The following is a 14430-nucleotide window of genomic DNA, read 5'->3' on the forward strand; positions in this document are numbered from 1 at the left end:
ATTCTACCTCGTGTCTCTTCCTGAGAGATTCTATCGAAACAGTGGTTCGGGCCATTGAGGTTAAACCGGAATTGTATCGGGTAGTGTTTTGCGTGTCTTCGTCATGTTCTTCACGTTCTTCCTCCCCCCCCCCCGCCTTTCCCTTAGTCACTTCGTGAGATCGGGCCACACAATCGAGGCTTACCCCACATCAGTGCAGGCCCTTTATTTGTGTAGATGGTTGCCGGTTCTTGGGAGTGGTCAGGTGCGGGATGATGTCAAGATTTAAAACAATTATCCATTCACAGAAATGAGTGACAAACACAAGATATTAGTTGCATTGATTTTTTCATGCATTTTACTATGTTTGTATTTTTTTATGATTTTCCAATATTACTTATAGACTAGAAAAATAATTTATGATTTTTCAATATTATGGACTGCAAATTATTTTATGGATTGCACTATAAATTGCTTAGTATTTTTCGGTATTTTGTTAAGATTTTCCAATATTATTTATGGACTGTAAAAGTATTTTATGGATTGTACTTATTATTTAATAGTTTTTTGTACTTGTCATGATTTTTCCAACATTATTTGTGGAATGAAAAAATTATTCATGGATTGTACAATATTATTTAGTAATTGTTTGCATTTTCCATGTTTTTTCCAATAATAAATTGTATTTTTTCCAATGACAATAAATAAATGGTAGCTATATTTGTGGGGACTAACAAATGATGTGAAGAATGTTTGCCCATATGCAAAATATAGCTTTGAATTTAACTAAAATCATGGATTTAGAGCACTCAAAAGAGATAAATCCTTGATATCAATCAAATTCAAAGCTGCACTTCTAAAAGTAGAAACAAGACACCTAACTTGCTAGGGAAGAAGGCTTTATTAATTGAACTATTTTTTTTATTTTTCTTGGTTTTTCTAAGAACAAATGGTATTTTTGAAACCATAGAAGAACTAATTTTATTTTTGCGATGAGAATAATAAATGCTGGCTACTTTTGTGGGGATTAACAAATGATGCGAAGAATGTTTAGGCACATGCAAAATACAGATTTTGTGTTAGGCTTTTGTACTTCCAATTTTTCTAGAAAGCAGGTCGTAGACGTAGAAAAGACATTGGTACCGAGTATTTTGAGGACACGAAACGCAAAAGGTAACAACGACACGTCCAGCTTTTCACCACCTCCTTTGGGCTTTGGTGATGGTGCACGAAAGCTACACGGTGTGCAGTGCAGGGAACGGCAAGGTGAGATGCCAGTAGAGCTCAACAAACAGCGCGAGTAAGCGAAAAGCAAAGTCAAAGGCCAAAGGCCACGCAAACGCAACCACCCGATATAAAGTGAGGCCAAAAGTTCCTTCACGCGAGCAAATACTGTACAAAAGGCAAACTGAAAATTTAAAAACTGGGAACGAAATACACGTCTTCAACTCACGGGTAGCGAAACATCCCCGTCGCTGCGCGCCGCACAGGCCACAGGCGCACACCGACACTTCCTCGTAGGCCCCACCTGCCAGCCTGCCACCCACCACGCGTTCCCTTCACTTATAAACAACCAGCCAGCTCTACTCTCTCTCTCCTCAAGTAGCAGTAAACCCCACTTCTCACTCCTCCATTCTCCACCTCCCACCACCGCAAACGCAGCACCGACCCGCACCTAATCCCGAGCCAGCTGCCAGAACCCGCCGCCATGGGCGCGCCGCTCTACGGCGCTGTCCTCCTCTTCCTGGTCCTCGCCGCGGCCACCGCGGATGTGGTGCCGGAGCAGCAGCAGCAGAAGCAGCCCGCATTGCCCTCCTCCCAGTCGGCGGCGGGTGGCGCCGGCAGCAGCAGCAACAGCTCTACGGTGGGGGTGAACTCCAACTCCGTGCTGGTGGCGCTGCTGGACTCGCACTACACGGAGCTGGCGGAGCTGGTGGAGAAGGCGCTGCTGCTGCAGTCCCTGGAGGACGCCGTGGGCCGTGGCAACGTCACCATCTTCGCCCCGAGAAACCAGGCCCTGGAGCAGGAACTGGACCCGGAGTTCCGCGCCTTCCTCCTCGAGCCGCGCAACCTGCGCTCCCTCCAGCGCCTCCTCCTCTTCCACGTCCTCCCCTCCCGCCTCCACTCCGCCTCGGGCGCCTGGCCCGCCGCCGGCGCCGCCTCCACCGCGCGGATGACGCTCTCCGGCGAGCACCTGGAGCTCTCCGCCGACACGGAAAACAGCATGCTCGTCGGCGCCGCGGCGGTGACGAAGCCGGACGCGGTGGTGCGGCCCGACGGCGTGATCCACGGCATCGAGCGGCTGCTGGTCCCGCGGTCCGTGCAGGAGGACTTCAACCGGCGGCGCAGCCTGGCGGCGATCTCGGCGGTGCTCCCCACGGGCGCGCCCGAGGTGGACCCGAGGACGCACCGGCTGAAGAAGCCGGCCCCGCCCGTGCCCCTCGGCGCGCCGCCCGTGCTGCCTGTGTGGGACGCCATGGCGCCCGGGCCCTCCATCGCGCCGGCGCCCGCCCCCGGGCCCAACTCCGGGAAGGCCCACTTCGACGGGCACAGCCAGGTGAAGGACTTCATCCAGACGCTGGTCCTCTACGGCGGGTACAACGAGCTGGCCGACATCCTGGTGAACCTCACCTCGCTGGCCACCGAGATGGGGCGGCTGGTGTCGGAGGGGTACGTGCTCACGGTGCTGGCGCCCAACGACGAGGCCATGGCGCGGCTCACCACCGACCAGCTCAGCGAGCCCGGCTCGCCCGAGAACATCCTCTACTACCACATGGTGCCAGAGTACCAGACGGAGGAGAGCATGTACAACGCGGTGCGGAGGTTCGGCACCGTCAGGTACGACACGTTGAGGCTGCCGCAGAAGGTCACCGCCAGGGAGGCCGACGGCTCCGTCAAGTTCGGCCACGGCGAGGGCTCCGCCTACCTCTTCGACCCGGACATCTACACCGACGGCAGGATCTCCGTGCAGGGCATCGACGCCGTGCTCTTCCCGCCCGTCGACGACACCGCCAAGACCGGCGGCACTGTCGAAGCCGCTCCCGCTAGGAAGGCCCCCGCCGTCACCGGCACCGCCAAGTCCAAGCTCCGACGAGGTCAGTACACACTAACCTCTGCTCGCGTTATTCACACTACTTAATTAGTTAGCTTAAGATACAAGAGTATTATAAATCAACCCGGTAGTCCTGCTAGTCGCATTCGCCATTGCCGGCAATGCAAGCAAAGACCAGCACAATCTGTGGCGTTAATTAACACGTAGAGTTCCACGTCGAGCAACTAGTGGGACAGAAAGACAAAAGGTGCCGGTGGTCCCGGCGCCATTTAGTGGTGAAGTTAAGAGCCGTGATTGGGTACCAGATGCTGATGAATGAAAATTTTACTGAAGCACGTCATTCGATTGGGTAGAAACGGTGCGTGGCACGGTGCGTCGGGAGGTTGAAGAAACCGCGTGCGTGTGGGTGCGCGCACAGCTTTGTACGGGGAGACAGCGAGCTCTGAGCTGTGCATTGACATCGACGGCTCAACCTCAAGTGGTAGTGATGGGAGTCTAGCTGAGCTAGCTGGCCCCGTGCTGTCAGTCCCACGGGATCAATCCCGTGGCCCGCGCACCGAGGAGATCATCGATGCCACTACAGTCTACAGCTGTCCGTCAGCCCGTCCTGGCTGCGCGTGGGCCCTGCTCGTCAGTGGTCGTGCATTATTTTTTGCTCTGGCCTGCCTTGAGGTTGTTGGTGTCTGTCTCAACAAAAAGGAATCTCATATTTCTCTAAATTTAGACAGACAAATATGCAAATTCCTCTTTTAGGACGGAGTGAAGGAGTATTTTATTTTCTGCTGGAGGCTGAAGCGAGCCATGTAGCTAGTTACATAACCATCTGAAAATCTGGAATGTTTGCAAATTTGAGACAAGCAAATTTAGGGAAGAAGGAAGCAAGGCATAAAACAAAAGGTAGCAATGTAGCATGACATAGAGATGTGGGAGTATGTTTGGTGCTCACTCCTTGTCTCCAACCAGCACCGGATCATTGGCATCCAATGCTGATGTCTGACAAGTCACCTGTACACACGCGAGAGGGCTACGCACCACCAATCTAGCACCAACACCTGAAAGTCATAGACACAACTATGCACCTCATTACCATTTTTTAATACTGTTGGTATCTTCCTGGTGCCACTGTTTATACACATGTTTGTGATGCTCCATCCAGGATTATTGTCTGACGATCTTTTCTTCTCTTTGCTGATTTTCCAGGGAGGTTGTTGGAAGGGGCGTGCCAGATGATGGGCGTCTTCGTTCGCCGATCACGCTTCACCAGCTGCGAGTACTAGACCATGGCTGATGATGGCGATAGCAGGTGGACGCATATGTAGTACTTGCTCCTGCTTTGCTTTCCTCCTGAGGGTGATAGATGAACAGAAACCAAATATCATGCGTGGAGTTGAGCCACGAGGAGGAAGACCGCAGAGCTGCTGGTTGTTGGGCCGTCACAAAACTACTAGAGGAAAATGTGGATGCAAATTTGTTTATACTGGAGGTCGACATCGATGTATAGAAAAATATTTTTCTCTTCTTCTTTTTGGTTCTTTCATTTGTTGTTTATGATGTTACATGGTTTTTGATAAAGAGGAATTCCCCCAAAATGGGTAGCGTTCACCGACCACTCAATTTTTCTGCCTCTCCATATGCCTGTTTGATCCTACCCTTGATGATATTTTTCTGCCTCTCCCTATGCCTGTTAGATCCTACCCTTGATGATATTTTTCTGCCTCTCCCTATGCCTGTTAGATCCTACCCTTGATGATACATACAACAAATTGTATTAGCACCTGGTAGGAACTTGCATGATAATCAATCATTATGCAATATTTAAGAGAATACGATCAATCTTCCATGTGCAAGGGGTGGAAAGACACACAAACCATCGTGTTAAACATGCCCAACCGACAAAACAGTGTTATCTATATTATACTACATCATACTACAAAGACTGCCGACAAAAATCACATAAAAACAATTGCTCCGCAATGATCATGCCAAAGCTCCTCCAGCTGTAGTTTGAAGCAGCATAACTAAATAGATTGAAAAGTTAAAAGGTAGGTAGGCATGGCATATTCGGATCCATCTATCCATGCAGTTTTCCTCGATACACAGACTGTCAGGTTCCTAGCTGTTCACAATAATAGGATGTCACTCCGTGAACACCTCTGCTGCAAGAGAATGCCAGCCCACGGAACAATCTGAAATTGATATGTGGACCCTCAAATAATATGAGCTCATAGGCTGCAGAGCTTAAAAGCCTTGATAATGAGGTGGTCTACCGTGCTCAGGTATTCAGTTAACAACTACTAGTACTAGTATTTTGTAGGTTTGCACCAATGATCTACCGAACTGAAGCACAGCAGCACGTGTTAGGTGATCCTGCTCTCATGTGCTACACACTTCAAGAACTGAGCTAAGGTGGTCAGCCTGGTTACACAGCTTTGGATCATCATGCCCTCCTGGAGCTCAGTAGTTTGGCCTCATGTTGCCGTCGGATGATCAAAGACTGCTGGTAAAGGTTCAGGTCGAGACCGTCAACATTCCTGCCCACTCGTGCTTGTAGAATTGCCTGCTCGAGGTAAAATGATATAGCATCATTCCAATGGTACAAGACAGATTGATTGAGAAAAGCTGGACAAGGAGAAATAACTACATCGCTGTTTGGCTGGATAAGGAGTTCGCCGATGAACTGGTATGTCGAACTACAGCGGAAACTGATGTCTCTCAGGTGTTGAGTGTCGACCTTGAGCTTCGCGCTGCCATCTTGAATAACGGCAACCGCAGAGTCGACATCATATGAATGGAGGCTAAATAATTGCAAGGAAAGAACGTTAACAGAGTTTAAACTTGTGGTGATGTTCAGAAGTCAAAAAAATCATAATGTGGCACTGAACATACATTCCTGTTACTCGGAGGGATGCCCCTTGCTTGAACATCTCTGAGGATGGCTCTAGCTCTTGCAAAGTAACAGGCACACCTGGTTTTAGAGTAGAAGATGCCATCTAGGACCCAGAACTGATAAAACACAATAAACAAGTTATTTCTGGTCTCTGTCGGATCTCCACAAACAAGAAATGCACTAATACAGTTTCAACATTACAAGATAGTACACCGAACCAACAACATGGCACTGGACTGATAGTTTGCTTGGGGCAAATGGAATGCATACTTGGCGCTACTTATTCACAGAAGCATTGCCCACATCAATTTGTTTGCTTGGTTTCTGATGATCTTACTACTGGAATGCATAGTTGGGGCAAGTACAGATACTGTTTCAACATTAGTACTGGAATGCATACTTGGGGCTAGGTATTCACAAAAGCATTGCCCGCATTGATTTGTTTGCCTGGTTTCTTATGGTCTTACCTGTCCACATTACACATCCTAGAACTCTAACAGACCTTAATTACACTAGCGCTTCATAGAATGGTTAAGCTAATGATCCACGTTATATCCAGATGAATGGAGACAGCAATATGCATACTTAAGTTCTCTAAATAAACAATTCCTTTGTGATGGAAAAAAAAACACTTTTGAAGTACAATAAATAGTATGGCCTTTCCAGTAAATCAAACAAGTCCAAAATTGCTAAAATAACATGATCTGGTTATCTTTTTTGAAGAAAAGCTGAAGTATAGCTTATTTGATATGACTAGGATTTTTATCAAATGAAAAAGTACATGGTGCTGTTGCAAACAAGTTCTTGACAGATGTATCAATTTTGACAATCGTACCAAACACGAAAAGTAAAGGGTGCTAAGGTCTCATGTCCATCACAAACCCCAGAAGAAGAAAGCAGTATGTTACACATTCAGAATCTGAGCATCTGAGCTGTGACGGAATGAAGTAAAATAAATAGTATGGCCTTTCGTGTAAATCAAACAAGTCCGGAATTGCTAAAATAACATGATCTGGGTATCTTTTTTGAAGGAAAACTGAAGTATAGCTTATTTGATATGACTAGGATTTTTATCATAGGATAAAGTACATGGTGCTGTTGCAAACAAGTCCTTGACAGATGTATCAATTTTGGCCATCGTACCAAACATGAAAAGTAAAGGGTGCTAAGGTCTCATGTCCATCGCAAACCCCACAAGAAGAAAACAGTGTGTTACACATTCAAAATCCGAGCATCTGAGCTGTGATGAAATGAACTAAAAAAAATGTAGTTATCCTTTTGACATCAACTTTGGTTTCTAAAATAGCCACTGAAGTGTTATGACTGTAAGTGTACATATTATGATCATTCTTTTACTTCCAGCATGAACACAAAGATGAAGTGATACCAATATCAGCAAACCCTGGTTGGCAATAATAGGCTAACAGTTTTCACAAAGATTCCTAATTCCTAGAAAGACATAATGGAGTCCTCTACAGGAATCAGGTTAGAATAAACATTGATGAGATAAAACAGCTATCACTATGGAAAAATATATTGTGTATAGTGTACTGATCTGGCATTGTAATCTCACTTATGGAGAAGTCATTGCACAGGAGGAAAAGAAAAGAAATACTTTTATGGGCATAAGACGTTAGCAAACAAGTTCTAGGCAGACTTATGCAATCTGATAATGGTACCACACTGAAAATTGAAAGCTGCTAACGTCTATGCCCATCGCGAACCCCAGAAGCAGAAAGCAGTATGTTACACAATCAGAATCTGAACATCTGAGCTGTGATCAACTAAATTTTTTTGTAGATAGTCGCTCGTCGTCAACTTCGGTTTCTAAAACAGCCCCTTAAATGTTACGACTGTATGTCTACAGATGATTTTTTTTTAATTTCCAGCACAATCATAGATGGAATGATACCAACAAGAGCAAACCCTGATTGACTATAACAGGTTAACAATTTCCACAAAGATTCCTGATTGCTGGTAATGCATTATGGAGGCCTCTACAGAATCGTGTTACAATAAAAATGCATAGTGCTGTAGCAAACAAGTTCTTGTCAGCCTTATGCAACTTGACAACGGTACCAAACATTAAAGTTAAAAGCTGCTAACGTCTTATGTCCATCAAGAACCCAAGAAGAACGCAAATTGTTACGCATTCAGAATCCGGTGAAATTAAATTTTTTTTTTGGATATTCTTTTGTTGTGAAACAGCCACTGAAACGTTATGACTGTACGTGTACATATGATTTTTTTTTTTTTTTACTTTCAGCAGATACATAAAGATGGATTGATATAAACAGGAGCAAACCCTGATTGACAATAACAGGTTAACAATTTCCACAAAGATTCCTAATTCCTAGCAATGCATTATGGAGTCCTCTACAGGAATCATGTTAGAATAAAAAAATGATGAGATAAAGCAGGTATTACAATGGGGAAATTGTTGTGTACTGATCTAGCACTGTTATCTCCTTTATGGAGATGCCATTTCACTGGAGGAAGCCAAAAAGCGCTTCAAAATCAGTAACATACATAGGTGGATCATTTCGGGGCACCTTTGAGCTACAACCATAAACAGAGGGCGAATATTACCATCAGAGGTTCAAAAGAAAAGATGGAGGAGGGACAAATGAAAAAGGAAATCATATGTACATCCAAACCTATACAATACATACATCATTTCAACATTCAGACATGAAATCCTTATTACTTGATTCTCACATGAACCTTGTCTTCACCAATACATTTGGCAACAGCTAACAGCATACCTAATATGCACGGGGTAGAAGAGACCTAATAAAGTCCACAACCCTGGCAGCAATTTCCTCTGCACCGAACGCCGGGTCTGTTGTATCTACGATGATCCTCGGAACATCCCCAATTTCATAGTCTGTGCAACCTTGGTAACCCTCAACAAGACTTTCCAGCTCGGCCCAGGTCTTTGGCTTATGCCACCCATCACCACCACCATTGGCCAAAGCACCCCCACGCTCCTCCAGCCTGCGGCGCCACACATCTTCGTCGCCCGGTCGGCATTCCACGACGACAACAAGTGTGGCCGGCAGGCGGGCCAGCATGTCAAGATGCGCAGGACGTGACAGCGGGGAGTCGAGGACGACAGACAAGCCGAGCTGGAGCTGCCTCTCGGCCAACCTCCACAGCACGGCGTAGGAGAGCTCGTTGAGCATGCCGCTGCCGCCGGCGGCGCCCTCCAGGTGCAGCGTGCAGTCCCGCACGTCGTCCTTGTCCAGGAGCGGGCACCGGAGCGCGGAGGCGATGGCGCGCGCCGCCGTGGACTTTCCGGAGCCAGGGTGGCCCTTCATCGCCACCACCACCCTCTCCGCTGCCGGCGGACCAGATCGTTCCCCGGCCATGGCCACGCCCCCTCCTACCTAAACAATTTAACAACCCTAGTTGCTGCTCTGCCGGTTCCTTGGCTCGCTCCCCCTCAACCCGCAAATGGCTTTTTGGCTCCAATTAACCAGCACAAAGAAAACAGTGGGATCTTATCCCTAATTTAGCAAGAAGCCAAGAACCTCGCAATCTATCTAAGGCCCAGAAGCATCTAGGCCGGGATCCGACAAAAAGAACAGCGAGTGCGAGGGATAAGTATGAAAAATCTGTTGGGGCAAGTGTCAGTACCTATCTGCGGTGGTGGCCGGCGACGGTGACGCCAGGCGATGGTGACCGCCGTGCTCCAGGAAGCCGTGGCAGGACGAGGATCAGGAGGGGGAGCGCACTGCACACGCACGCGCTTGTCAAATGGGCCATGCCCGGAAGAGAATAACTTACTCAGCACTCAGGCCCAAATATGACGGGCTCGGATGCCTGGATGCCCATAAACAAACTTGCTCAGGTGGCCCATATGGGTAGGGGTGCGTTCGGTCTGAACAAGAAAATTTGTTTTCATTTCACTCAGGAAAGAGATAATATGGTTATTGAATAATACTGAATACTCGAAACCGAAATTAGAACTTTTCTCCAAAAAAAAAACCTAAATTAAGACTTAGAACTAGAAAACTGAGAATTCAGTTAACCCTAAATTTCAGTTAGGTTTTGGTTTAAAACCTAATTTATTTGCAGATATGCACATAAGACCATTTAGTAGCACCTTGAGTTCTTGACAGTGATTTAACACAACTTCTGACGATTCACAAAAGGAAATGCAAGTTTTGACGGCTAACACCGCAAACAGTGTGCAGTACATTATTTTTTTTAGGAGGTAAAGAAAATATATTATATTTTTTAGGAGGTAAAGAAATATATTAATTAAATATATGTGTAATTGCATTCCCTTAGTACGGAATCTGGAATCTCTTCTGGCCCTGACCCAAGCCATATAGCAGTATGATACGATTTATTTTTCTCTAAAGACCTTTGTTTATCGAATACGAGTACCTAAAAGTACTTGTTTGGTGTAAGATCACTATGAACGAGTGTTTGCGAACTTTATAGAATTATAATAAAAGTACTTCATTTGATTTTTATAAATAGATGGAAATAGGTCAGAGCCAAGGCTTTACTTGAAGCCGTGCATACACAAATAGGATAAAAAGATCAAATGAAGCACAAATACGTGTTATCGAACAAATAGAGATCATGATACATGTGGAAGATGCATCCTAATAATACCATAGCCTATTGCTCCATGCATTATGTATTCAGTTATCTAACCGTGACTCCATCGACTTGTGTGGGGCTCCCACGGGTTAGCAGGATCTATGACATCACGGTTGATCTAAAAAAAGTCACTTTCGAGCTAGCTAGCCTACAACCCAACAGTCGACGAGGTTAGCTCATAGCTCTCAAGTTAAAAAAAAGCATACTTATTTGTGGACAGAGAAGATGATGTGGGCATTACCCTTCAGGTACCCAACATTAGTCTACCTCCCTTGGTCCACGTAGGGGCCCATGAAGATTGCCCAAAGACTAAGGTGGGTCCATACATCGATTCCAACAAAGGAGACCTGCCAGAAGATGGATTCTTGATGAACAAGGCAAGAAAACATCGTTAAATGAAAGACTAGATTAGATTTCATTGTAACCTAGTCGAGTTCGAACAGGACTCTCGGGACCTGGCCTGCTATATAAAGGCCAGGAGAGGGCATGCCGAAGAACACAACAACAATACGTAGAACCACCGCAACTTAGAGCACAAACCCTAGAATCCTTGCCTCCCGGCGAGTTGACCATAGCAGCCTATCGATCGGCTACCCCATTGTAACTCGATATTCGATAATCAAGATTAGACAAGCAGGAAGTAAGGGTTTTACCTCATTGAGGGCCCCAAACCTGGCTAAATCTCTCTCCCCGTTTGTTTGGTATTCAATGTCTCGTGCTAGCATGCAGGATTCCGTCAACCCTAAACCCCTCATGGTGGGCATTGCCGAGGAGCACCCTCGTCATCCTTCCTCTTACTATTCCTCCTCCACATGGGCGTGGGGATGTTCCCATTGAGTTCATCATCATCCTTGTCCATGGAGGAGCATTGGAAAGAGTCTCCCAAAGAAATCCTAAAACCCTGACAGATAGAAACAACGAAAACAAAGAACGCTCAAAAGCTCTCTGTGCGAGATTAGAGCAACAAAAAGGGGTATATGTTGACGGTTTTTAGGTCAAAACGAAGCGTCAGAGTCCAAAACGAGACGAAATGGGACTCCGAGGGACAAAAGGGGTAGGCCCACGTGGCCAGGGAATCTAGCCGCGTGGGGTGTTCCCTTTTCCTCCTCGGTGCTCAGTTCCTTCCAAGTTTCTTGTCTGGCACGTCAATTTCCATAAAAATGACTCCCGTAAAATCTTACGTAATTCCGAGAAAGCTGCAAACACGAAAGTTACCTTTTATTGATTTAGGGTTTCTGAAACTGCATAATTCTTCGCAATTACCTCTTCCGGTGTCCATAAATTCAACTCTTGCACCATTCCAATGAAACTCTTTCATGCAATATAATGTTTTAGGTGTTGTCCATTGACTACATGGTGTTTACCTTTCATATCACCGTGAAGACGGATAGCTCCTGAACGGTACACCTCCTGTATCACTAATGGTCCTTGCCATTTTGAAGCTAACTTTCCTGCAGAAAACTTGAAATGAGAGTTGTATAATAGAACTTGATCACCTACTTTGAATTCTTTCCTTTTAATTTTCTTATCATGCCAAATTTTAACTTTCTCTTTAAACATCCTAGCACTTTCATAAGCTTCATTTATCCATTCATCTAGAAGGTTTAAATCAAGAATTCTCTTCTCGCTCGTAGTTTTAAAATCAAAGTTCAATTGTTTAATAGCCCATCTAGTTTTATGTGAAAGAGATATGCCCTAGAGGCAATAATAAAAGTGGTTATTATTTATATCTTTATGTTTATGATAAATGTTTATATATCATGCTAGAATTGTATTAACCGAAACATTAGTACATGTGTGATATGTAGACAAACAAGAAGTCCCTAGTATGCCTCTTAAACTAGCTTGTTGATTAATGGATGATTAGTTTCATAATCATGAACATTGGATGTTATTAATAACAAGGTTATATCATTATATGAATGATGTAATGGACACACCCAATTAAGCGTAGCATAAGATCTCGTCATTAAGTTATTTGCTATAAGCTTTCGATACATAGTTACCTAGTCCTTATGACCATGAGATCATATAAATCACTTATACCGGAAAGGTACTTTGATTACACCAAACACCACTGCGTAAATGGGTGGCTATAAAGGTGGGATTAAGTATCCGGAAAGTATGAGTTGAGGCATATGGATCAACAGTGGGATTTGTCCATCCCGATGACGGATAGATATACTCTGGGCCCTCTCGGTGGAATGTCGTCTAATGTCTTGCAAGCATATGAATGAGTTCATAAGAGACCACATACCACGATACGAGTAAAGAGTACTTGTCGGAGACGAGGTTGAACAAGGTATAGAGTGATACCGAAGATCAAACCTCGGACAAGTAAAAATATCGCGAGACAAAGGGAATTGGTAATGTATGTGAATGGTTCATTCGATCACTAAAGTCATCGTTGAATATGTGGGAGCCATTATGGATCTCCGGATCCCGCTATTGGTTATTGGTCGGAGTGAGTACTCAACCATGTCCGCATAGTTCTCGAACCGTAGGGTGACACACTTAAAGTTGGATGTTGAAATGGTAGTACTTGAATTATGGAATGGAGTTCGAATATTTGTTCGAAGTCCCGGATGTGATCCCGGACATCACGAGGAGTTCCGGAATGGTCCGGAGAATAAGATTCATATATAGGATGTCATTTTATGTGAATAAAATGTCGCGGAAGGTTCTATGGAAGGTTCTAGAAGGTTCTAGAAAAGTCCGGAAGAAACCACCAAGGAAGGTGGAGTCCACAAGGGACTCCACCTCCATGGCCGGCCAACCCTAGTGGGGGAGGAGTCCCAAGTGGACTCCCCTAGGGGGCCGGCCACCCCCACATGGGAGGTGGGAATCCCACCTTTGGGTGGGAGTCCTAGTTGGGCTAGGTTTGCCCCCTCCTATGGAAGGTTTTGGTTCGGGTCTTATTCGAAGACTTGGACACCACCTCTTGGGGTTCCACCTATATAATGAGGGGCCAAGGGGAGGGGGCCGGCCACCCAAGAACCACCAAGGTGGCCGCACCCCATAGTGGCCGGCGCCCCCTCTCCCCAAACCCTAGCCGCCCGCTCCTCCACATCCCGCATAGCTTAGCGAAGCTCCGCCGGACTTCTACACCGCCACCGACACCACGCCGTCGTGCTCGTCGGATTCAAGAGGAGCTACTACTTCCGCTGCCCGCTGGAACGGGAGGTGGACGTCGTCTTCATCAACAACCGAACGTGTGACCGAGTACGGAGGTGCTGCCCGTTCGTGGCGCCGGAACCGATCGTGATCAAGATCTTCTACGCGCTTTTGCAAGCGGCAAGTGAACGTCTACCGCAGCAACAAGAGCCTCATCTTGTAGGCTTTGGAATCTCTTCAAGGGTGAGACTCGATACCCCCTCGTTGCTACCGTCTTCTAGATTGCATCTTGGCTTGGATTGCGTGTTTGCGGTAGGAAATTTTTTGTTTTCTATGCTACGTTTTCCTACAGTGGTATCAGAGCCGTGTCTATGCATAGATGGTTGCACGAGTAGAACACAATGGTTTGTGGGCGTTGATGCTCTTGTTATCTTTAGTTGAGTACTTTGCATCTTTATGGCATAGTGGGATGAAGCGGCTCGGACTAACTTTACATGACCGCGTTCATGAGACTTGTTCCTCGTTCGACATGCAACTTGTATTGCATAAGAGGCTTTGCGGGTGTCTCGTCTCTCCTACTATAGTAAAGATTCAATTTACTCTTCTATTGACAACATTAGTATCAACGTTGTGGTTCATGTTCGTAGGTAGATTAGATCTATATCGAAAACCCTAAACCACGTAAAATATGCAAACCAAATTAGAGAGCGTCTAACTTGTTTTTGCAGGGTTTGGTGATGTGATATGGCCATAATGTGATGATGAATATGTATGAGATGAT

The 14430-nt window shown here is 45.8% G+C and overlaps 3 protein-coding genes across 3 annotated transcripts; 1 reads left to right on the plus strand and 2 right to left on the minus strand.

Moving 5' to 3' along the window:
* The first annotated feature begins 1592 nt into the window (after positions 1–1592).
* LOC124674752 (fasciclin-like arabinogalactan protein 16) lies at positions 1593–4646 on the plus strand. The gene is made up of 2 exons (XM_047210805.1): positions 1593–3074; positions 4232–4646. Exons 1-2 carry the CDS (start codon positions 1688–1690, stop codon positions 4306–4308), a joined length of 1464 nt encoding a protein of 487 aa, XP_047066761.1. The 5' UTR covers positions 1593–1687; the 3' UTR covers positions 4309–4646.
* An 822-nt stretch (positions 4647–5468) lies between these two features.
* On the minus strand, positions 5469–6242 carry LOC124669415 (CST complex subunit TEN1-like). The gene is made up of 3 exons (XM_047206035.1): positions 5918–6242; positions 5673–5826; positions 5469–5588 (listed from the first exon to the last, which is right to left on the minus strand). Exons 1-3 carry the CDS (start codon positions 6019–6021, stop codon positions 5469–5471), a joined length of 378 nt encoding a protein of 125 aa, XP_047061991.1. The 5' UTR covers positions 6022–6242.
* Positions 6243–8435: 2193 nt separating this feature from the next.
* LOC124674423 lies at positions 8436–9487 on the minus strand. The gene has a single exon (XM_047210472.1). The coding sequence runs from the start codon at positions 9287–9289 to the stop codon at positions 8684–8686; it is 606 nt and encodes a 201-aa protein (XP_047066428.1). The 5' UTR covers positions 9290–9487; the 3' UTR covers positions 8436–8683.
* Between the last annotated feature and the right edge of the window lie 4943 nt (positions 9488–14430).

This window comes from Lolium rigidum, chromosome 7, assembly GCF_022539505.1.
Source record: "Lolium rigidum isolate FL_2022 chromosome 7, APGP_CSIRO_Lrig_0.1, whole genome shotgun sequence".
NCBI lineage: Eukaryota > Viridiplantae > Streptophyta > Magnoliopsida > Poales > Poaceae > Lolium > Lolium rigidum.

What these genes read in the sequence shown, in the direction of transcription:
- LOC124674423 (XM_047210472.1), bottom strand. Translation starts at nt 9,289, where the DNA reads ATGGCCGGGGAACGATCTGGTCCGCCGGCAGCGGAGAGGGTGGTGGTG.
- LOC124674752 (XM_047210805.1), top strand. Translation starts at nt 1,688, where the DNA reads ATGGGCGCGCCGCTCTACGGCGCTGTCCTCCTCTTCCTGGTCCTCGCC. An exon ending in CAAGTCCAAGCTCCGACGAG is followed by an intron (nt 3,075 to 4,231) that starts GTCAGTACACAC and finishes CTGATTTTCCAG; the next exon opens with GGAGGTTGTTGGAAGGGGCG.
- LOC124669415 (XM_047206035.1), bottom strand. Translation starts at nt 6,021, where the DNA reads ATGGCATCTTCTACTCTAAAACCAGGTGTGCCTGTTACTTTGCAAGAG. An exon ending in TCCCTCCGAGTAACAGGAAT is followed by an intron (nt 5,827 to 5,917) that starts GTATGTTCAGTG and finishes GCAATTATTTAG; the next exon opens with CCTCCATTCATATGATGTCG. An exon ending in TTATCCAGCCAAACAGCGAT is followed by an intron (nt 5,589 to 5,672) that starts GTAGTTATTTCT and finishes TACCTCGAGCAG; the next exon opens with GCAATTCTACAAGCACGAGT.